The sequence below is a fragment of the Callithrix jacchus genome, chromosome 12 (assembly GCF_049354715.1).
Source record: "Callithrix jacchus isolate 240 chromosome 12, calJac240_pri, whole genome shotgun sequence".
In the NCBI taxonomy this organism is placed as follows: domain Eukaryota; kingdom Metazoa; phylum Chordata; class Mammalia; order Primates; family Cebidae; genus Callithrix; species Callithrix jacchus.
The window spans coordinates 59,378,801-59,401,059 of NC_133513.1; the positions used below are offsets into that span (position 1 = coordinate 59,378,801).

At 51.2% G+C, this 22,259-nt stretch overlaps 1 protein-coding gene across 8 annotated transcripts in view; it reads right to left on the reverse strand.

The window, feature by feature from the left end:
• Positions 1-330: 330 nt before the first annotated feature.
• Positions 331-22,259, reverse strand: part of ADAMTS14 (ADAM metallopeptidase with thrombospondin type 1 motif 14) — an 83,760-nt gene continuing 61,831 nt past the window's right edge. For 4 of the 8 annotated variants that reach the window (XM_035268085.3, XM_035268084.3, XM_078345640.1 and 1 more), the window contains 10 exons: positions 20,018-20,151; positions 19,502-19,625; positions 18,400-18,480; positions 12,744-12,907; positions 11,117-11,285; positions 10,546-10,678; positions 8,762-8,969; positions 4,653-4,782; positions 4,460-4,570; positions 331-2,358 (listed from right to left, as the gene is read on the reverse strand). In XM_035268085.3, the coding sequence (XP_035123976.2) occupies positions 1,865-2,358; positions 4,460-4,570; positions 4,653-4,782; positions 8,762-8,969; positions 10,546-10,678; positions 11,117-11,285; positions 12,744-12,907; positions 18,400-18,480; positions 19,502-19,625; positions 20,018-20,151 (1,748 nt within the window). In that variant the 3' untranslated portion in view covers positions 331-1,864. The remainder of the gene's footprint in view (positions 2,359-4,459; positions 4,571-4,652; positions 4,783-8,761; positions 8,970-10,545; positions 10,679-11,116; positions 11,286-12,743; positions 12,908-18,399; positions 18,481-19,501; positions 19,626-20,017; positions 20,152-22,259) is intronic. The other 4 variants (XM_078345644.1, XM_078345642.1, XM_078345646.1 and 1 more) reach the window with 2 other exon arrangements.

Consider the following 22,259-nt stretch of genomic DNA (forward strand, 5'->3'; position numbering starts at 1 on the left):
AACTGGACCATGTGATGCTGAAGATCTCTGAGAGCCCCAGCCAAAAGTTCTAAGCTGTCCTTTCCAGGCAGGTGGATGTTTTTCCCTGCTTCTCTCCTAGGTTGGTTCTCTTGGACCCCATGCCCAGAGTCTTACTAACACGGCCAGGCCTTGTGTGCCACCTGGCCAGGCCGCAGCAGGGCATGGGTGGAAAGGCCGAGAAACAGGAGACAGGGGCAGTCAGCTGTGCCCCCACCCCCAGTTCTCTTGCTACAACCCAGCCCACAGCCTTAGAGCTCTGGCTTCCATGTCCCCTTCCCCCAAACAGAGAAAAAGAAACACACATACAACTTTTCGGGATCCAAGGGCAATGTTAATAAATACATAAAAATTTAAAGATCTGAATTTCCAAGGCACAAGCATTTAACACAGGCCAGGCTGGTTCTCACAGGAATGACTCCATGTGTGCCCCAGTATCCCAGGGAGGACGGTGGCAGGGGGAGGGAGCCCCAGGGGGCCCTCCAGGACCTCTACTCTCCAAAGGGGTTGCAGGCCAGGGGCCCACTTCCCCTTGCTTTGGGGAAGGAAGAAGTGAGAAGCACCTCTATTCCCTGGCAGGAGTCTGGGAGACACCCTCCATGACCCTGGAGGTGTCCTGGGACCTGGGCCACTTCCTGAGTGCCAGAGGGTCTAAGGCTGTTACCTGTCCCTTGGAGGTAGCGTGGACACGCTGAGGCCCGTATAGCACCATGGGTCAGTGTATCTTCCCCACCCCAGCACCAGGCCAGGGGCTGGCACCCTGACTTGGGGCACTCAGCCTGGGTGGCCTTGTCATCTCTAGGGCCAGGCTATGAGTGAACTCTGGTCCTCAGCCCTGGGATCCTACCACCTCTGGGAGAACCACACACTCTGGCCCAGCTTGAGCCACGTGGGAGATGAAGACACCCAACTCTAGCAGGAGTGATCTTTGGTGAAGGGCAACGATTGAAGGGACAGCCTGAGAAATGGCGCCCCTTCTGTGTCCCACAGAGTCCCCTTCCAGGCTGGGAGTGATAATTGAAGTCGCCATCCTGGTCAAGCCAGGGGTTGAGCACCAGTTTAGAAAACCCTGGATGCTGAGGACTTGGGATCTATGGAGTCCTGAGTCCCTTCTCTGGTGGACTGAGGGTGGGATTGGGAGGCCAGTCTACCTGGAGTCACCAGAAGTAACACAAGTGACATCTGCAGGGCCAGAGTGTGGCCATGAGCACTACGCCCTGGCCAGCAAAGACAAACTGGCCTCTGCTGCCTGGCCTAGGCTGGTGGAACTGCATGGAGCTCTCAGCTTCCAGGAGCGGAGCCTGCAGTCACCTCGGGTCCCACCTGCCCTGGCCCTGCAGCTGGGAGGCCTCACACTACATTCCCAGGCCCCCTTCCTCTGGGCCTGGCTGTGAACAGCCCCCCACCTCCCCTGGCCCTGCTGTGCCTTTCTGGGGAGAGGGGCCAAGTAGGCAGGGCCTCCACAGGGGTCCTCACAGTTCTGGGAAGGCAGGCAGCCCTGACAGCTTCCAGGTTCAGACCTGCCTGGGCCCAGGGTCTGTGAGGAGGGGGCAATAGGTGACCCTGGTCCCGGCAGGGGAGACCCACAGGAGCCCTGAGGGGGTCAGTCTGGCTGCTGGGGCAGCTTGCTGAGGTATCTCTGATTAGGGCTTTCCCTGATCTTTGCCTTCTTCCTACTCTGCTTTGTGGGGTAAAGAGCATCACAGCCCCAAATGAGAACAAGAAGGAGAATCATTTAAAATTAAGTCTGGGCTTGCGCCTGCCCTGCTGTGTGTGTCCTCTGAGCTGGGGGTCGTGGGGCAGCACGCAGAGTGTAAATGTGCCTGGTGGGATGGCAGGGCACAGCTCATGTCACTGGAGAGGCAGCAGGGAGGCTGGTGCCCGGATACTTCAGGCCTTCTCCGGGCTGCCCTTTATCTTCGGACACTGGCATAGGTGTCTGAGTCCATCCCCAAGGCAGCCCCCCGGGGGTGGTAGCAGAGATGCTCCAGGATGCTCCAGGGCTCAGTTTCTCTTGGGTAAAGGGATGCTGGGTCCCTGGAGAGCTTGTGTCCAGAGCTCCCGGGAGCTGTGTGGCTTGGCCATGCTGATGGTCCTCGGATCCCGTTGGATTTCCAGAGGGCTCCACAGCATCTGGAGGGTACTTGGGTCCTGGTAAGGGGCTCTCAGGAGTGGAGAAGGGGGGCAGTGAGGTCGAGCCAGGGTCTGGGCTAGGGTCGGGGCCTGAGGCCTTCTTGATGCAGGATGCACAGCATAGCCGGTGGTAGCCGGGAATGGAGCAATAGCGATCGAGCACTTCCATCTGGCAGAAGACAGACCTGTCCCCCGTGCAGGGCTCTGCTGCACACACAGCACAAGGATGGAAGCAACGTGGGATGCCTGTCAGTTAGGTGGCTCCTCCTCCCACTCACCCACTGACTGCCTGCCCTCCACCCCGCCCCTGCTGGACCCACTGTAAAGCTTTTTCCCAGAGCGGGCTATGAGGCCACCCGAGAGGAGAGTGAGCCCTCACTACATGGAAGGAACTAAAATCCTCTAGAATGGCAGATATCGAAGTGATGCCCCACATGCAGCAGCAGCACCTGGAAGCTTGCTGGCAAAGCACGTCCTCCAGCACCACCCAGCCCTACTGCATCAGTAACTCAGGCTGGGGCTCAGTGCTGTGCTTTCACAAGCCCTCCAGGGGACTCCATGTGTGGGCACATCTGAGAATCCCAGCCCTTTGCCATTCGTCCTCACCCCGGCTGCACACTGGAATCCTTGAGGATGCCCATCTACTTCACCCACACACTGGACAGTCTGGGGTGTGGCCCACCACCAGGTGGCTCTGACTTGCAGCTGCTCTGGATGGAAGTAGGAACCCTCACCCTCCCAAACAACCCAAGAAGTCTGACTCACTCCAGGCAGCTCAAGCTTGGGCCAGGCAGACTGACCATCTGCCATAGTCAGCACACATCCGGGACATTAAGACTGCCACTGCTTAATTTGGAATCAAGCAGATTTCAGTTCAAATCCAGCCTCTACCACTTAAAAGTGTGAGGCCTTTCGCAAGTCACTTAAACCCTCCATGCCTCAGTTTCTTAACCCATAAAATGGGCTAATGCTGATACTTACCAATGAATAATAACATTTCAATCACAAATAACATCTTCAAAGTGCCTGGCAAAGATAAGTGCTACTCTACACGTTTGCTTTGCCCAAAATATTGGGCCTTTCTGCGATAACTCCATGTAGGTTTCTCCAGACAGAATGTGAAGGCAGAAGCTCTGCTTTCTACTAATTTTTGCAGAGATAGAGAGAGAGAAAGACAGAGAGAGACAGAGAGACAGATAAAGTGGGAGGTGGGAAGAGTGGGAGGGACAGAGGGAAAGAGAGAGACACAGGTGGAGGGGCTGGCTTAGCGGAAGAAGAGAAAGATCAGAGAAAAATGGCAAGCCAGTAACCTCTAGATGGCGCCAGATTTCTGGAGCCAAAATCAGGGCCTCATCCTTCGATTTGTAAAGGAAAAGGGCAGGAAACCCAGGGATCTCCCTAGTTGGAACCTCAGCCTAGGAGCAGAGAAGTAGCAAAATTTGGAGGTAGAAGGTCCTTTGAGGACATCTAGTTAGAAAGCTTATTTTACAAATGAGGTCACTGGGCTCAGAGAGGTTAAGGAATTTGCACAAGATCAACCAACCAACTGGTCCTCTAATTAGGAGTTAGGATCTTTGATCTTTCTGCTACCCCTGGTCCATCTTGCCAGCCCCTAGTCCTTGGGAGGGTGAGGAAGGGAAAGAAAGCTGGAACCTAGGAAAGGAGTGCAGAATCCACAGCCTGGCATGGAGTAGATGCTTAGTCAATATTTATCTGTGGGTGGATGAATGGAAAGATGGCAGGATGAACTGATGGGCTCCTGATCATGGGGCAGAGAGAAATTGCTATGCCTGTTGTCAATGGAAGCTGACAGCCAGTCAGGAGTGCATGCGTTCTCTCATTCAGTTCTCTCCCCAGCCCTATAAAGGCAGCTCAGATCTCCAATTGCTTGTCTGAAAATCTTAGAAGCAGATATTAGTTCAGAATTCAAAACTTTTGGGATCAGAAAAGTAATATTCTGTGTTTATATTATAGAATATCCTCAGTGGAGCCTGGGATATCACCTTGTAACCAAATATGTCTATGTTTCTATAGCAAAAGAATAAATGATTTCATTAGTTCAGGTCAGATTTTGCCACCAGATAGGTGTACACCAAACTTAGAATTCAGCATTTTAGAATTGCAGATAAGGGGTCATAGACCAGTACAGCCTCCTCCCTACTTCACAGCTGAGGTACCTGAGGTTCAGGGAGGCGAAGGTCACACAGACAGCTACAAGCTGGGTCTAGTCCACTGCATGGCCTGTGCTGCAACACCAGGGCCACTGAAAGGTCTGGGGAGTGCGGTAGTGTTCATAGACTGCACTTACTTGATGATATCTTGTTAATGGGATGTAGGGATCCAGATGGTGGCACCCACTGCTCTTCTGGCATCCCAAGTTCCCAGATGTCAGCCCTCACTGTGGAGTTCGGGTGATTTCCTGTGAACAGGGAGAAGTGATTCTAGTATTTGGGACTTTGGTCTGAAGGACTGGACCTGGCCTCCCATCCCCTCTAGCTCACCTCCACAGGCTGGCAGGCTGCAGACCTGGACAGTGTCTGGCCTATCCCCCTCGCACTGCCCGAGGCTGTTGGCGTTGGTCCTGCACACCACCTGCCGCTGCTGGATGCCTTCTCCACAGGTGGCAGAGCACTGCCATGGGTGGGACAGCGCCAGGCCACAGCGGCCGGGGTCAGGGTAGACACAGAGGGAAGACAAGCCAGTGAGCTTAGAGCAGCCAATGCCCGAGGACAGAAAGGGTACAAAGGAGAGGGCCAAGTCCTCACTTGACCAGAGGGACACGCAAGGGCTGCTTCTAAGTGGCCTCAGTGGGACACTGCACCTGTTGTCTAATAGTCCTGATACCAACGGTAAAGAGCCATTGCCCTGAGCCTAGAACCCCATGGGCCTCTCCACAATCTAAACGGTTAGCCTCTGGCTCAGGAGGAAACCTCTGGGACCCCATTCTCTACTACCACCTGCATGCACTGTGTCTGGTCTGTGCCTGGATTCTTCAATATTTTGTGTATCACTCTAGCAAACTCCCATGTTGTAATCCACTGCATGTAATCCTGGGGCAGGTCGATTGATGTGATCATATCCTGTTAACAGGATGTAGGGGCCTGGATTCTGGCATCTGCTATCCCCACCCCCACCCTGGCTCAGTGTCTAACTCTGTAAACTGAGAGAGCTGGGTGACAGGGTCTCCATGGACCCTTCTCTGACTAGCTCTGATAGTCAATGATCTTGTGACTTAATTTACCAAACATGGGCCTGCAGAAGTATGTTCAAAAGTGTCTTCCTCTCTGAGAGGGCAGAGTATGGGTACAAGGAGCAGAAGGCAAGCAGAGGACCACTGTTCGCAGGGGGTGGCCACATACATCATCCCCTGGACCTGACCTACTCTTACTCTGGCAAACAGGGCGTGGGGAGGTCCTCAATGGAGGGGCAGGGACTCCAGGGAGCAGTGTTGCCCATTGTGACTAGGTCATTTTTTAGGTGCTGACCACAGCCTTAACTAGCTGAAAGGAGAGGAACTTGTAGGACCCCACCCCCCACCATGGAGCATGTGACCACTGAGACACAAGGGTCATGGGGCCCCACAGAACTACAAGACAAACATGGCTCATCCTCCCAGGATCAATCATTATAAACAGCAGCCAACAGCTCCTGACTGCTCACTCAGTCTCACAAGGGGCTGTGAAAGTTGACTATGAGTAGGCTCATTCTTGCCACACCCAGCTAAATCAGTTGAGGGACCGGGGGAAAAAACACTCAGGGTACCTGGCACCTGCTCCAAGAATCAAATTTTCCACACGGCCGGCTGCTGAAACAGTCTGATGTCATTCCAAGCCCAGTTTGACTTAGCAGCTGCTGAAACATCTGCTGTGACTCCAGGGCTAGCTTTACACACACCATCACTCACTCCCAGGGCATGCCAGCTCCCACAAGCTCGTCTAGTGCCAGTGAGTTTGTGTTCAACACAATACTTATCATGTCCCTTTCTAATAAAATCCCCAACCTTTCCTTTGTTCTTTGGACATACTGAAGACTACGTCGTCTCAGTGTATGCCTTGAGTTGCAATTCTTACTTCCCAAATAAAAGTTAAATTTAGAGATTCATCTCTATATTCTTCTTATTGCAACAGGGCCAGTATCTTCCACTGTCTGCCATCTCTCTGTTACTTTTATCTATGGAGTCCTTTGAAGACCAGCAGTCTTTCCATTTTACATCAAAATAAATGAAGCTATGTATTGTGCAGTCAGATACAATGTATGAGTTGTGTGTGGATTTCTGGTTCTTTACAAACACTCATAATGCAATATTTCAAGCATACAGAAAAATATGGAGTTATTCACAAAACGCTATCCAGATGCCACCAGCAGCTTTAATAAATGAGCATCTCAACATATTTTCAAATTGCATTGTGCTCTAGTAAACTCCCCTGTTGCAATCCAATACATGGTGTGCCCCGGGGCAGGTCGACTGATGTGATGATATCCTGTTAACAGGATGTAGGGGCCTACTCTAAACATTAAGTAAATGGCATCCATTGGAAGTCCTTTGTACTTCATACTGAAGTGCTTTTTCTCACCTAAATGTATTCTCTATTAATAGAGGCTTATCCATTTTGGTGAGTACAGTTCAAGCTTGTTCATTTTTCTTGTTGTATAGTGCTGTATTACATGGACAGACGATGATTTTTGTCCAGTCTTCTGTAGATAAACATTTAGGATATGTCCTAAAGTTTTGCCATTACAATAAGCATCACTGTATCAAATGAGGCTTTTTGCTTTGAGGTAATATCTGCATAATATAAAGTTTGCCATCTTAAATTTTTTTTTTTTTTGAGATGAGTTTTGCTCTTGACACCCGGGCTGGAATGCAATGGCATGATCCTGGCTCACTGCAACCTCTGCCTCCCAGGTTTAATCGATTCTTCTGCCTCAGCCTCCAAGTAGCTGGGATTACAGGCATATGCCACCACGCTCAACTAATTTTTGTGTTTTTATTAGAGATGGGGTTATACCATGCTGGCCAGGCTGGTCTTGAACTCCTGACCCCAGGCAATCTGCCCACCTTGGCCCCCCAAAATGCCAGGATTGCAAGGGTAAACCACCGCACCCAGCCCATCTTAACTATTTTTAAGTGTACGGTTCAGTGGCATTAAGCACATTCACATTGTTGACCAGTGATCACCACCATCTGTCTCCAGAACATTTTCCTCTTTCCCAACTGAAACTCCGTGCCTATTAAACACTAACTCCCCATTCTCCCTCCCTCAGCCCCTGAAAATCACTAGCAAAGTGCCCTCATACAATGTTTGTCCTTACATGTCTGGATTTTTTTTTCTTTTGAGACAAGGTCTTGCTCTGTCACCCAGGCTGGAGTACAGTGGCATAGTCATAGCTCACTGCAGGCTTGACCTCCTGGGCTCAAGCAATCCTCCTACCTTAGCTTCCAGAGCAGTTGGGACTACAAGCATACACGACCACACCTGGCTAACTTAAATTTTTTATAGAGACAAGGTCTTGCCATGTCGCCTAGGCTGGTCTCGAACTCCTGGGCTCGAATAATCCACCCACATCAACCTCCCAAAGATCTGCCCACCTCCGATTCCCAAGGTGTTGGGATTACAGGCATGAGTCACTGCATCCACACCGCCTTGTTTCACTTGGCGATGTTCCCAATGTTCACATCAAATGAGGATTTAAAAGGAAATCCAAGACAATTTCCTTGAGGCAATTTCCCAGAGGCAACTTCCAGGGTCTAAGCCACAGAGCACCAGATAATCAAGCAGCCTTACTTTTCCCTTTTGCTACCCTGACCTCCTAACAGTCAGCCTCCCACAGCACAGCCAGTGATCTTTACAACCTGACATTAGCGCTTGTATTGCCCTGGTTTCCCATTGCTCTTAGAATAAATGCAAACTTGTTGCAAAGCCCTGTAGCATGGACCCCCTACCCCGCCCCCATCACCACCTGCCTCCCCAGTGTTATCTTGCAGCCCCTATCCATCCCAGCCCCACTGTCCTTTTAGTTTCTGGAACTCTGTAAGATTGTTCCTGCTTTGGTCTCTTCCTGTAGCTTGTCCCTCAGGTCTCAGCTTGAGCAACACCTTGGGGAAGCTGTCTGACCACCCTCCATCCTCCACCACATTGCCCCGCTACTCCCTACCCAGCTCCAACTGCAGTCTGGCAGTGCTTGACCGTGGGTAGATGGTCTAATACGTCTCCCTCACGGGACTGTGGGCTGCACGAGGGCAAGAATCAGCTCTGTCTGGTTGATGCTGGGTTCCCTCATTCTTAGTACAAGGTCTGGCACATAGCTAGTGCTCAGCAAATATTTCTGGAATGCAAGGGTGTACTTCAGTCTGCTCATCTGGAGCACAGGGACATGAACCCATGCCTTCTGACACTGTACGAAGCTTACTGGTGATAATGAATGAACACAAAGGCCTAGCACAGACTCACTGCCCAGGGTACATGGGAGCTATTCCACTTTAAGAAAAACTAGATTCCATGTAGGGGAAGCAATTCAGCCAGAAACCCTCTTGCCTGCAGGGGGCACCAAAAAATCCCTCAGACCCACCTCCTTCCCAAGCCCCTCCCACCTCCTGAGGACAAGTCACCTGGGACCAGGCTCCCAGTCGCCACTGGGCTGGGCAGGGCACACGGAGACAGGGCCGTCGGGCCTCAGGCCGGTCCCTGGGGCAGGCTTTGGCCGGCATGACCTTGTGGGTTCCATTGGAGAGGGGCAGCAGGCACTGTAACCCCCGTGTCTGCACCCCCAGCTTCCCACAGCTCCGGCTGCAGGCGCCCCACTCCTCTGTCACCCACCTGGAAACAGGGTGAGAGGAAAGGAGGTGAGACCAAAAGGACACGTCATCCCAGGGGACACTTCCCATCCCCAGACAGCTGCAGGCAGGAGCCAGAGAGGGGGTTTGGGCTTCAGAATGTTTGAGGCTTAGGACAACTGTCCACTTGGCTCTGCAGCTCCCTGGCTATATGACCTCGGAGAGGGCATTCTTCCCTCCTGCTCTGTCTCGTCTGAAAAACAGGTATGACGTGTATTTAAATTCTAGCCCCCTGCATGTTCTTGGACAAGCTATTAGCCCTCTAAGCCTCAGGCCTCAGTTACCCCATCTTTACATCACGATTACTTCAAAGCCTCATGCATAGTTGAGTGCCTACTGGTGCAGGCTCTGTCCTGGGTGCTGAGAAATATCAGAGCACAAAACAGATCAAAGCCACACTTTCATGGTAGATCCCACAACCTCCCAGGGGCTCCTAGGACAAGAGCACTGTTACTGTCACCATCATCACCCACAGAGCTTCAGCACCAAGTAGCTATGCTGGTGGCCTGCAAGTGTCTTTTATCCACAGAGCAACTTCCAACAGCACTTTAAGCACATGCCCACTGGGTGCACTAGAGGAAACAAAACTGCTCTGGTGGGGATGGAGGGAGGGAGAGCCCCAACCCCTATTCCTCCTCTTTTAGCAAACCAGGGCATTTCTGGGCAGGTTTCCCAAGTCAACCTCTTTCTTAAAACCCCAAAGGGGTTGGGGTTGGGGGACCCCTGCCAGGCAGAGTCCAGGCAGAGCTAACTCTGCATGCTCTGTGACCACAGGCATTTTTGGAAAAAGCAGTCTGAATAACAGTACAAAGGAATGAGCAAAGGAGAAGTACAGAGGGGTGGTTATGAGGCCGTCTTGGGCAGAGGAGGGACTGGGTATCATGGCCTGGCCTGGGCATAGACAGGGAAGCCACAGTAGCCTCCAGTGCTGGCCATCAGTTCCCACCCTGGCCCCTGATCATATCAGGGTTCCCTGGGATTCCCCCAGCCCAAGAGAACAGCTGATAAGGCCCAGGCAGCCCTCTCCCCCTAGCAGGTAGGACTCTTGGGGGAGCAGGAAGATGGATGCTGCCCTCTGTGGATTTCTACCAGCCAGCCGCTCTCAGCCTTGGTCTGCCTCAGGAGTACTAGGGAAGTCCGGTGGAGGCTGAGGAGGTCTTGGGGTTGGCTCTGCAACAGGTTCAGAGGCCTGGCCATGAGTCTTCCAGCAGGCACAGCTCTCTCCTCTCCCTAAAGGCTCTTCCCCAAATAATTCAAGGTCATCCTTGTGCTCAGAAGAGCATGTAGACTCAAGCCAGGAAATCCCAATTAGGGCTGGATCATGGCTGGGGGGCTGGCAGGCTGAGCCATGTCCCTGGACTCCTGACAATCAGGCTGAGAAGAGGTAGAGATCAGCATCCTGGCCTGGACCTGGAGCCCAGAAGCACTGAAACCAGTGTGGCCTATATGGTCGTGTCTCCATAACCCAGTGCTGAGGGGAGCAGGCTCAGCAGCTGTGCTGCCTGGGGCCCAGGCTTGGCATAGAACCAGACTCCCTGTCCCTCCCTGGGAGCACTCACACAGGCTGGGAGCACAGGTGTCGGTTGCAACGCCGGCGGATGGGCTTGGGCCTCTTCTTGTGGTCACACAGGTGCCGCTGCACCATGTGGTGGTCCCGTCTGCGCCGGCAGCCATATTTGGTGAACTGGATCCCTGTGGGGTAAGCAGGTTGCCATGGGTCTGGTCTGGCCAGGCCCTCCATTGCCCTGCTGGGCAGTACCCATAGATCCTTGTCAGCCAATCCCACCTCCCTCTGTGCCTATGCTCCCACCTGCCCACGTCACTTTCTGAGGGATGCCTTCTGGATCAGCTCCATCTCACTGGTGAGAAGGTGGCTTTGGGCAGCTGTCTGCCCCCACAGTGGGTGAGCCCTTTTAGGGCAGAGGCTCTGCCTGGATACTGCTCTAGCACCCCCAGCCCCATCCCAAAGGCCCTGCCCAAAATGGGCTTCCACACACTGGAGATCTTCAAGGAGAAACTGAGTCATAAGCAGGGACACATCAAATGGAGACAATGTCAGCCCCCTACCCCTGCCCCTCAAGAGACCCTAGGCTGCCCCAATAAGGCACCAGCAGGTCGGGGAACCGGTACCTCCTCCACAGGCCTTGCTGCAGGGGGCCCAGCTCTTGAGCGCCCACTCATAGGTGTCTGCCTCCTCCAGGAGCACATTGTTGCTCCCGATGAGGGGCAGCAGGTCCTCATGGATGACGTACTTGTAGGCCAGGCTGCTGCGGGGGCCACCCTCAGCTGGGGGGAGCACCTGAGGGGAGATGGGGACTGGCACAGGACGGGAGAAGCAAGCAAGGCTGGCATGCAATGGGAGGGAGGGGCCGAAGAGAAAGCCTTAGGGTCAGAGCAAAATCTGTGAAAGCTAGGATGAGGTCATGCCAAGCGTGGCTGGGGTGCAGTGGGAGGTTGGTTTCAGACCAGCCACCATGGGACAAACTCAGAATGGACACCTGTGTGTGCCAGGCCCAAGAGCAGCCAGTGCACCTATGAACTCTCTTCCCTTTCATAGATCTAAGTTCTGATGGGAGGGCAGGGCCATCTGTCTGTTGATCTGTCTGTTCTGCTCATTGCAGCAACCACACTGCCTGGCTGTAGAAGGCAGTTAAGAAGAATGCTCTGGACACTAGACTCTCATCAAATATATGACTTAGGTGGTCTTTTCCTTTTCTTAATAATGTCTTTTGATGCACTAAAGTTTTTAATCTTGATGAGGTCCAATTTATCTATTTTTTCTTTTGCTGTATATGCTTTTAGTGCCTGTCATATCTAAGAATCCAAGGTTATAAAGATTTTCTTCTCTGTTCTTTTCTAAGAGTTGTATGGCTTAAGTTCTTATATCTAGGTCTTTGATCTATTTTGAGTTAATATTTGTGTATGGTGTGAGAAAGGGGTCAAACTTCATTATTTTGCATGTAGATATCCAGGTGTCCTGGCACCATATTTTGAAGAGACTATTCTTTCCCCACTGAATGCCCTTGGTACACTTGATGAAAATCAGCTGGCCATAGATGTATGGGTGGTCAACAAATATAAGGTGAGCCAAAAATATGTGTTGGATTGAATTGATATGCTGACACCAATCGGCCACAGAGCCTGTCCTCCAGGAGCCCCCCAGTGGGTGAGGGTAACACCAGGAACAAAGCTCATTCAAGGTATCCTTGCCACCAGTCAGTGCTGAGGGCACCATGGACAGAGCTCCTCATGGTCTGGTCTGCTGGGTTAATCCCTGCTCCATAAGCCCTGGCCCATGCTCTAGGAAGTGGGGTATGGGCAGAGATGGGTCCCAGTCAGGACAGTAGCCTTGTCCCCTTTTCAAGAGGCTGGAGCCCCTGGTTAAACTGCCTTAAAGGCCCAAGGAAGCTACTCCTGGATTCATTTGCCAGCCACCCTATGACGCACACAGACGTGGGATTATGCCCAGCCTCCCTCCAGGTTCCATTTCCAAGACTGCCTTAAAGAGAGCAGGCTCCCTGCATGTGGTATCTGGGGTCTGACAGGGAGGAGACAACTCTCTTTATTCATCCTCACTTGCCATCCTGCAGGATTTTAAGCACAAATGAGGAGCTGACCCCAGGATGGAAGGTCCCTTGCCCTCACCCAGGCTCCTAAAGACACCAGAATGGTATCATGCTGGCTTGGCAGAAGACATTGTAAGCTAAGGGGACAAGGGGGATGGGCAGGGGCTGCCACCGCACACAGTGAGGCTCACCAGGACGGCGATGGCTTCAGGCAGGGGCCCGCTGGTCTTGAGGCTTTCCTTGGCGTCCTCCACTGCATTCTCCCATTCCAGGCCCATGGCAGTGAAAGTCCGGCTTGTGGCTTCCTTGTCCTTGGGGTTGAGGATGAAGCTGCCGGTGACCTGGTTCTTCACCACTGGCCAGTGCGGGGAGAGGGTCACACAGATTTCTACTCCCCTCCACGGGGGTGGGCCATTAATGTGATATTCAAGGCTTTCCAGTGAGCCATCTTGGCTCCTGTCCACCTGCCTTTCTTCCTCACCCAAGCCCTCCCGAGTCAGACAGGTCAATACACTCCCCGCCACACCCACAACACACACGCACGCACGCACACGCACACACACCCCCCCCCCCCCCCACACACACACACACACTATTGTTGCTGTCTCTGGATCATAGTGCATACCATTCCTCCCACCCTTACTGCCTTCCTTTCTTCCTGTCTAACTAATCTCTACCCATAGTTAAGGCTCAGCATAATCCCCTCTCCTCCAGGGAGACTTCTTTGGTTACCCAGTCCTCAGGGAATCTGCCCTCCCTGGAATTTCTATAGCAGAGTGTAGAGGTTAAAAGTATGGGCTCTGGAGTCAGATTGATGATGGGGAAATGACTCAACCCTCCCTGTGCTGCCTCAGTTTCACCATATCAAGAATGGGAATGATAATTGTGCCCAGCTCACAGGGCTGCTGCTGCCCCAGGAGGATAATGGCAATGCCCGCCCCCCACGACTGAGGCTCTCAGGACAATGAGGAGAGTTCATAAACATAACCAGCTTATAAGAAGTGACACGCAGGGACACTATTGCTAGACCACCAGAAAAGTGCCGGACTTCTGGCACTACTGTGATTGCAGATGCCACGCCTCTCCCAGCAGCCTGTTGGCTCATCTCCATCTTGGTGTTTTTGGCTCAGCACAGAGCCTGGCACAGAGGCAGAGATTTAAAAAATCCATAACTGCCTACCCCTTAATGTTCCAGTCAGTGAGTAACTCACGACTTGTTACCCAAAGACCCTAGGAGGCAGGTGGGTAGGAGACATATAGGTCTGACACCTGGTCAAGGCCCCTGAGTGGTACCTTTGGCCACCCTGGACTTCCTAGGACCCAGCAGCCTGAGACCCAAGCCCCTTAGCCAAGTGGGGAGGGCAAAGGCTCCAGAGCCCTGAGATGTCCAGGAGGAAGGGCCCACAGAGCTCCCACCTGGAAAAGATTTAAATGGTTGTAACTGTCATATAAGAGCTAAGGATCTGAGAACACTAACCATGTGCCAGTCACTCTGCCAACTGCTTCAGTTCCATCCTTAAAGACATCCTACGGGCTTGGCTGTTGTTAATACAGGCGAGGAATCAGCGGCTCCTAGACACACAGTGTCCTGGATACACAGTGGGAGCTGGGCCAGAGCCCAGGCGCCCAGAGACACAGCAGCAGTGTGGGGGTGGGGTGGGGTGGGGAGTAAGGAAGGGAAGCAGAAAATGAGGAGCCTCGCCCCTTCCGGGAGGCTACTAAAGAGATGCCCCTCGCCTCCTGCCTCCAGGCCTCACCCTCAGGCTCCCTGATTCCCAGTGGCTCCAGACAGTCTAGGCTAATGCTGGGCAGCTCCTCAGGCCATGGGCAGCCTCCAATCCTCCCATTGCCCTTGACCACTCCTGCACCTCATTGGAGCAGAGCCCTGACTATGCACCCTTCATTTCAGACAGTGGTGGATGGACCATCATAAACTCTCCACTATCCAGACCCAGTCCCAAATCCAGGCTCCACAACTGACCTCTCTCTGAGCCTCAGTTTCCTTCAACTGCAAAACAGGATAAAAATATTCCTAGATGGCCATGAGGCTCACTAAACTGAGATAATGCATGAAAAGTGGCAGCTCATGGCCCAGCGCATGGGTGATATTAACAGCATGAGTTCTCCTTCTCTTCCCTACACTTTCTTTTTTTTTTCTTTTTTTTTTCAGAGGGAAAAAGAGAAAAAGAAGGGGAAAAAAAGAAACAGAGAGAAAAAGGAATATTACTTCATTCCTAAAATGGGTTTCAATAATGGCTGATCAATATTTTGAGTGTTTAAAGTGGTTAATGCATATTTTATGTGTTTAAAATGGAGACCTCTATTGTGTTTATTTGTTCTGGCTCTGAGTTCAAGTCCTGGATATCGTTATCAATTTGTTGTCTCGTTGAATCTAAATCTCATTATGTGTCTTATGTATCTGGGTGTTAAGATCTCTTATTGTTACATTAATCCTTTTACCCTTGCATCCTTGTAGCTTTGAAATCTATTTTATTAAGTGTGAGAATTGCAACTCCTGCTTTTTATTTATTTATTTTTGCTCTCCATTTGGTTGGTGAGTTTTTTTCCATCCCTTTGTTTTGAGTCTTTGTATATCTTTAGATATATCATTAGATTTTGTGGATAATGTATATTTTGTGTGTTTAAAATGGAGAGTTCTATTGAGTTTATTTGTTTTGGATCTCAGTTCTAGTCCTGGATATTGTTATCAATTTTCTGTCTCGTTGAATCTAAATCTCATTATGGGTCTTATGTATCTGGGTGTTAAGATCTCTTATTATTACATTAATCCTTTTACCCTTGTATCCTTGTAGCTTTGAAATCTATTTTGTCAAATGTGAAAATTGCAACTCCTGCTTCTTATTTATTTTTGCTCTCCATTTGGTTGGTACGTTTTTTTTTTTTCCAACCCTTTATTTTGAGTCTATGTATATCTTTGGATATACCGTTAGATTTTGTCTGTATCTTTTGATTGGGAGATTTGGTTGATTTAAATTTAGGGTTGCTGCCATTTGTTATTAACTGGCTATTTTGTCCTTTCGTTGATAAAAATTCTTCTTTATGTTAATGCTCTTTACTTTTTGGTGTATTTTTAGAAAGGGGCCTACACTTTCTTTTAGAAAGTCCATGTCTCCAATTCCAGGAGAGTCTAATGACAATGGGCAGAGCCTCTGCCCTCATTGCCAGGGCTACTACCTGTCCTGGGCCTCTACATGTCCTGTTGGGAACACACACCCCTACGTGGGCATGCACACAGATCAACACACATGCACATACACTCATAAATCCACATTTTCATTGAAGGCCACTGTGCACCTCACACCTGTATAATCACACAACCTGTGCCAACTTCAGAGCTCAGCTCCTGGGCTGCCCCTGCTTCACTCTCCCAACCAGGCTCCCAGGAAAAGTCTAACCCATCAGGGAACTCACCCGATAAACAGGCAAGTAAGCCTGCACTTGGCCTACCCTGAGTGCTAGCAGCCGCTGCCATGACCTCTGCAGAAGACTAGTAGGGATCAAAGAACTAGATTTTTGGAGACAGCAGAGGATGAAAGGGGCTGGCTGAGGCATCCCAGGGCCTGCAAATATTCTGAAATCATCCCCAGGGAATGTAGTATCAGTGAGCTCCACCTCTTCTTGGAATAGATGTCCTTTCTCTCCTTGTCCCTTCCCTCCCTGATCCCCTAATTCTAGCACATTCCCCACAGCCAGACAGACACAGTGGGCTGGACTTGCCTGAACCAAAGTCCTCTAACCTGGGTTCACTGTGGTTGTAAGTAGTGACATTCAGTGGGCACTACTATGGTAGAGTGGCATGGCTGGCAAGGGAACGGGGCTGGGAGGCAGGAGGCCTGGGCCAAGACTGGCTCTGCTCACACCCCTCTTGGATCAATCAGGGCATACAGAGCCCCTCAATCTACTTTGGCCCTCAGTTCCCCTTGTGCCAATTGCCTGTTGGGACAACGCCCTTTCAGGTGCCTTCAAGAATAGAAGCTTCGGAACCCCCTGCAGCTGTGCTAAGGGAAGATGCCAATGCAGATGTGTTCTCCAAAAAATGCAAGTTATCCAGGAAGCTTTGAAGATATTTATAAATTATTATTTTGCTGATAATCTAAAAAATATGAATGGCAGCATTTGTGTGTGATGTGAACCTGCCAAGACATATGTGTTTTGTGTTTCCATTTATGATGAAATTAGTGCCAAGCAGTGTGACTTGGCAGATGTAATAGGGAAGAGGGGCCTCTGTGACATTTCGAAGGGACATTGTGGCCCGCATGTCCACTACAAAGGGGTCTGAACACAGATGCCACTAACCAGTGTGGGAGAAGCAGACTGCTGCCCACCTGCCACGGGACCCTGCTCTGAACCGGGCTCATGGGATTTGAACCAAGATATAATTCATATGCCACACAACTCACTCAATTAAGATGTGCAATTCAGTGATTTTTTTTTTTTGAGACACTCCTGCCTCAGCCCCATCAAGTAGCTTAGGACTACAGGTATGCACCACCACACCTAGCTGAACTTTCTATTTTGTTGTAGTGATGGGGTTTCACCATGCTCCGTAGGCTGATCTCAAACTTCTGAGCTCGAGTCATCATCCACCTGCCTTGGCCTCCCAAAGTGTTGGGATTACTGGTGTGAGCCACTGCACCCAGCCTGATATTTAAGTAGAGTCAACCATCACCACCATCTGATTCCAGAACATTTTCATCACCCCAAAAAGAAACCTGATATCCATTAGCCGTCATGCCTCTTTCCTTCCCCAGCCCCTGGCTGTCACTAATCTGCTCTCTCTATGGATTTCCCTCTCTGGAAGTGTCCATTTTTTGACAGCCTAAAACAAAACAAAACATCTCTCACATTATATTAATGTCCTTAATTTGTTAATTTATTGTGGTGCTGTCATTTTTAATCTAGCCTCGCTTCATAGTTGGAAAACTGGTACAAGCATAAGGGCATCACCTCATTTAGTGGCTTGGTGTTTAAGCATTATTATAGTGAGAATAACGTAAGAGCCTGTGTAGAAGACTGCAGAATGACTCTACCTTCCTCCTATTCCTCTATGCATGCCCCTTTGCACTGTACCTTCACCACTGCTACCATCAAAAGCTAATCTATTTTTCTACCCCTTAAATATGAGCTTGGCTACGTGACTTGGACTAATGGGACATTAGAAAACATGACACAAGCTGTTCCTGAGGACCATGTGACAGATATAATGTGAATAATACTGGGTCAGCCTGGTGAGGACATGGCCCTGGCACCTTCATGACCCCAGCTAACAGCCAGTACCAACCACCAGACATGTGAGTGAGGCCATCCTAGACCAACCAGCTCCTGGAGACCTACCAGCTGAGGACATCTGCATGAGTCAGTCCAGGCAGACTCACAGAAGAACCACACCACAGAGCCCAACCCAAACTGATAACCCACAGAACCATGAGCTAAGAAGCAATTATTGTTTGAAGCCACTAAGTTTTGGAGTGGTGTGTTAGGAAGCAAAAGCTGACTGCTACACTATGTGAAAATGGGTTTCCTTTATGTGCACAAGAAATTATTAACAGTAGTTGCCCCTAGGGAAGAAAACTGCCCCCAGGGTAGTGGGGTAGGAAGGAGACTCTTTTACTAGGTCCCCTTTTAGACCTTCTGAAATGTAAACCATGGAATGGGTTACCCATGCAGCATAAATTTAAAAATAAAATGAACAGGGGGTCTCTGCCCATTATTCAAGTTAGTATAATTCCGCTTGAACTAGAATCTTGCCCTCTGCTCTCCCAGTTTCCTCAAATCAGAGGGCAGGCCTGGGGCCCCACTGTTCCCTCCCAGCACCCCAGCACTCACCAATGCGGTGGGGGGACTTCTCCAGTGCCTCAATCTGGATGTGCCTGGCACCCGCGGGGATCTGCACCAGTTTGGCAGCTCCTGCCACACAGGACGGTCCAGAAGTTGTGAGCATTCTAAGCTGGTGGTCCCACTGCCCAGCAACCACCATTCTCCCACTGGGTACCCAGGAACATCTCATTTGATCACAGAACCTCTCTGAACCTCTGTATCCTTATTTGTAAACCGAGGATGACACCTTCTCTATGAGGGTGCCGGGAGGGTCGAATGAGACGTGTCCTGTAAGGGCCTCTGTGTGTGTGAGAGCTGTTATTACTTCCCTCTTTCTTGACCCTCTTCCTCTCTCTCTCACTACTGCCCTTCCCCCCACTTTTTGCTCCTCTGACTCTCTCTCTAGTTTCTTCTCACACCTTAAACTACTTGCTACTGATGGGATTTAAATGATAAAGGCCATGAAGACCCCACATGACTATCCTGAGCCCCCATGGCCCTCCCGATCCAAGGCCTGGAAACAAGGCTTTCTCAGAGCACCAACCTTCCCCACAACAATCAAAGGGGAGGCAAAGCTGTGACATCTCCCAGGAGGAAATAGGCCCCATTTATACTAAAGTGTGGAGGACTGATATCTGGGCCTTTTGCACAGCAAGTTTGGTCAGATTGGAGGTAGAGAGGAAAGTCAAGAAACTCAGATACCAGGAATTCAAAGCAGAAAGTGCCTCAGGTTTAAAGAAAAGAAATGAGAAAGGAGAGAGGAAAAGATGATCAGTCCAGTCTTGGCCACACCTTTAGATCTGTCTGACGCCTCCTTCCCACCAGTAGCCCCGGGTCTAAGGGATGGCCAAGCTCCAATCACAGCACATTGCCCAGTAGAAAAATGCCGCCTGGAGCTTCTGCGCCCCAAATTCAGGGAGGAGTTTGCCTGGAAGATGTGGTGAATGGCTGCAGCACCTGGCTCACCAGCCTGGACAGCCCAGGGAGATGGGCCCCAGGCCCCTTCTCCCCACCCCAAACTACGGCACAGTTCAAGGAGGGAGGGCCCCCCTGAGGGGCAGCCAGATCTCCAGTCAGCCCTCATCATCCCCCCTGCCCCAGACCAGCTCACCTGCCTGCTTGGAGGCCTTGCCCAGTGTCCCCTTCACAGTCCTGCAGTGGGAGTTGTCACCCCCGCAGACTCCACACTTGTCATCCGCCTTCATGGACCCCACCTCCTTGTCACAGCCAACCAGCTGAGACCAGAGATGAAGTCAGTGGGAGGAGTCTCCCCTGCCCCCACTGCCACCCTGGGCTCCATGGGGCTCCTGTTCCCATCCCCAGGCCCTGGTCAGGAGAGGACCTCTGGCCTGAGGGGTGTCCCTGGATAGGATTCTGGCATAAATTCACCGTGTGACCTGAGTCAGGTCTTAATCCAGGCATGGTGGGGATTCTGGCAATCTCCTCCTCCCTCCAACAGGGTTGAGCAGTAAGTAGCCCCTTCCAGCACCCCAGGCCTAAGCTGAGGACCAAAAGGTGTTGGGAGTGGGCCAATGAGGCAATGCTCATCTTCCCAGGCAGGAGGGGCTGCAGTGCAGCCCTCCAGTGTCCCTGTGCCAGCAGTCAGGGTGGCCCAGGATGCACCCACCACACACTCGCCACGTGCACAGACGCTGTACAGGTCCCGGTAGCTGCAGCGTGTCCCATCGTGAACCACTTGGTTCATGAACACCACGTCCCCTGTGTCCGCCGACTGGCAGATCAGCTCACACTTCTGGGCATCTGTAGGGAGAGGGACTAGGCTGAGTCCCCAGCTGGGCTCAGAGAAAATGGCCCAGGACAGATCGGTGTGTGGTCCAGCTAGAAAGCTCTGGGGCCAGCTAGGCAGTCGGGGGAGCACTGGGTATGGTGCTGGGACTGAAAATGCATGCTGGGTCACTTATTAGCCATGTGACCTTGGGCAGATGCTCCGACCTCTCCCAGTCTCCGTTCCCTATTTTTATTATCCCTAATCAGTAAAATGCATGTCAGCTTGTTGAGAGAAATCAAATGATAAAGTAATAATAAGCCAACACTTAGTGAATGCTTACTATGTTCTAGATAGTTCTAAGACCTTCACATGCCCTTAAAATACAGCTTTAATGGCTTTTCATGAATTAGCTCATTTAACCCTCTCAACACCTTAATGAGCTAGGTGCTAGCATTACAGAGGAGGAAACTGAGGAACAGGGAGGTTAAGAAACTTAAGTCCACAGAGCCACATGGTAAGTGGTTCAGCCTGGACTCTAACCTAAGCAGTCTGGCTTGAGTCCTGCTCTGACCCCTATAAAACTTCACTGTGCACATGTATGACATGTGTCTTAGCATGTTTGTAAACATTAGAAGGCTGCATGAAAATAAGGCAGAAAAGTGGTATCTGGGTTTGCAAAACGGAAGAACAGTCAGGGAGAAAGAGAGCCCTTTCTGGTCTTAACAATTAAATGCTTCCTTCTTTATGTGGGCTATAGATGTCCTAAAAAGGAGGTTCCAGAGAACATATAAACACTTGCTGTGCTTCCAGAAAAAAGGAGGCTGGGGGCTTAGCTAACTTCCTGGAATTCGTCTAACAGTCCTGGGAAATGCCCAACGCCCAGCTGCCCCACAAGCCTCCCAGCCCCTCCCCTCCCCGGTGCTGTGGTTGCTGGTTTGGTTTCTGAACAGATCTGGAAGGCTTTCAAAGCAAGCTTCCCTCAGCCAATGACTAAGGAAGCTGCTTGGCTCTGCACTGGTCCCTGTGCTTCCAGGACAGCTGGTGACTCCTTGTCTCCAGCATGGAGGACTCAAGTCCGGAGCCACAACCTCCAAGAACACTTTGAATTTCATGCCCAGGAACCAGATTCTTGGAGGGACCTGGGTCTGGGGGGCTCCAACCCAGGACAGGCAGGATCCTGACCCAGGCAGGCAGCTTTCTGGGTAGCAATGGAAGCCAGCCAACAGTGCCAAGGGAGTGGTGAGCTCCCCAGAATGGGAGAAATCCAAGCAGAGAGAAGACACCCCCTGCAGGGATGCTCAGGAGGAATCTGGCCATGACAGGCCTGAGGTCCCTTCCAGCCTGAAGCATCTGTCATTCTAGACCAAAGCTGAAGAGCTGATTGTCCTGGGAGGAAAGCCTGTCCTGATGGGAGCTGTCTGGGCCAAGGGTTGTGTGATGGAGAATGAGCATCAGTCCATGGAGGACCCAACCAGGGAGAGGCTGGCAGGGGAAAGCTGGAATCAGAGGACCACTGAGGGCTCTTCCAGCCGAGGCTCTGACTTGCCATGAATTCCAACCCTTCACTGGATGCTCTGCTGCTGTGAAGCCATCATTGGAAATGCTCAAAAACAGATGGGAACTGGCACCACTATGGTCCCAAAATTCAGACTCTACATGAGTCTAGAAGCCTGTGTCTGTACCAGGGCAGCCTAGAGAGTCAATATGAAGATCCCACCAGCTCCCATCTGCCTGCCTTCTAATACCATTTCAGTGACTCTGCTGAAACCACAGCCCAATCAGTAAAACCTAAAAACACAGCACATAATAGGACTGAGCTCCTCAGGACACTGGCCACGTGAGGGGAAGTGTGCCTGCACCTGTGTGATTCTTTTCCCTACAGGTAAGGACAGAAGACAGAAAGGGAGGCAACCCTCACAGCCAACACTGCTGCCGGCCATGGCAACACCTGTATGTGAAGTGTTCCTTCCTCAAGACACTATCCTTGCATCTGCCGGAAAACTGTCATCATAAGTGCACAAATCAGGGATGGCCTTGATGGGGATGACGACCCTGGAAGCATGCAATGCGCAGACCTGCACAAGGGTATGTGGTGAGCCTGCTGACTGCAGTGTCCCTTTTGGCACCCTCATGGTCCCTC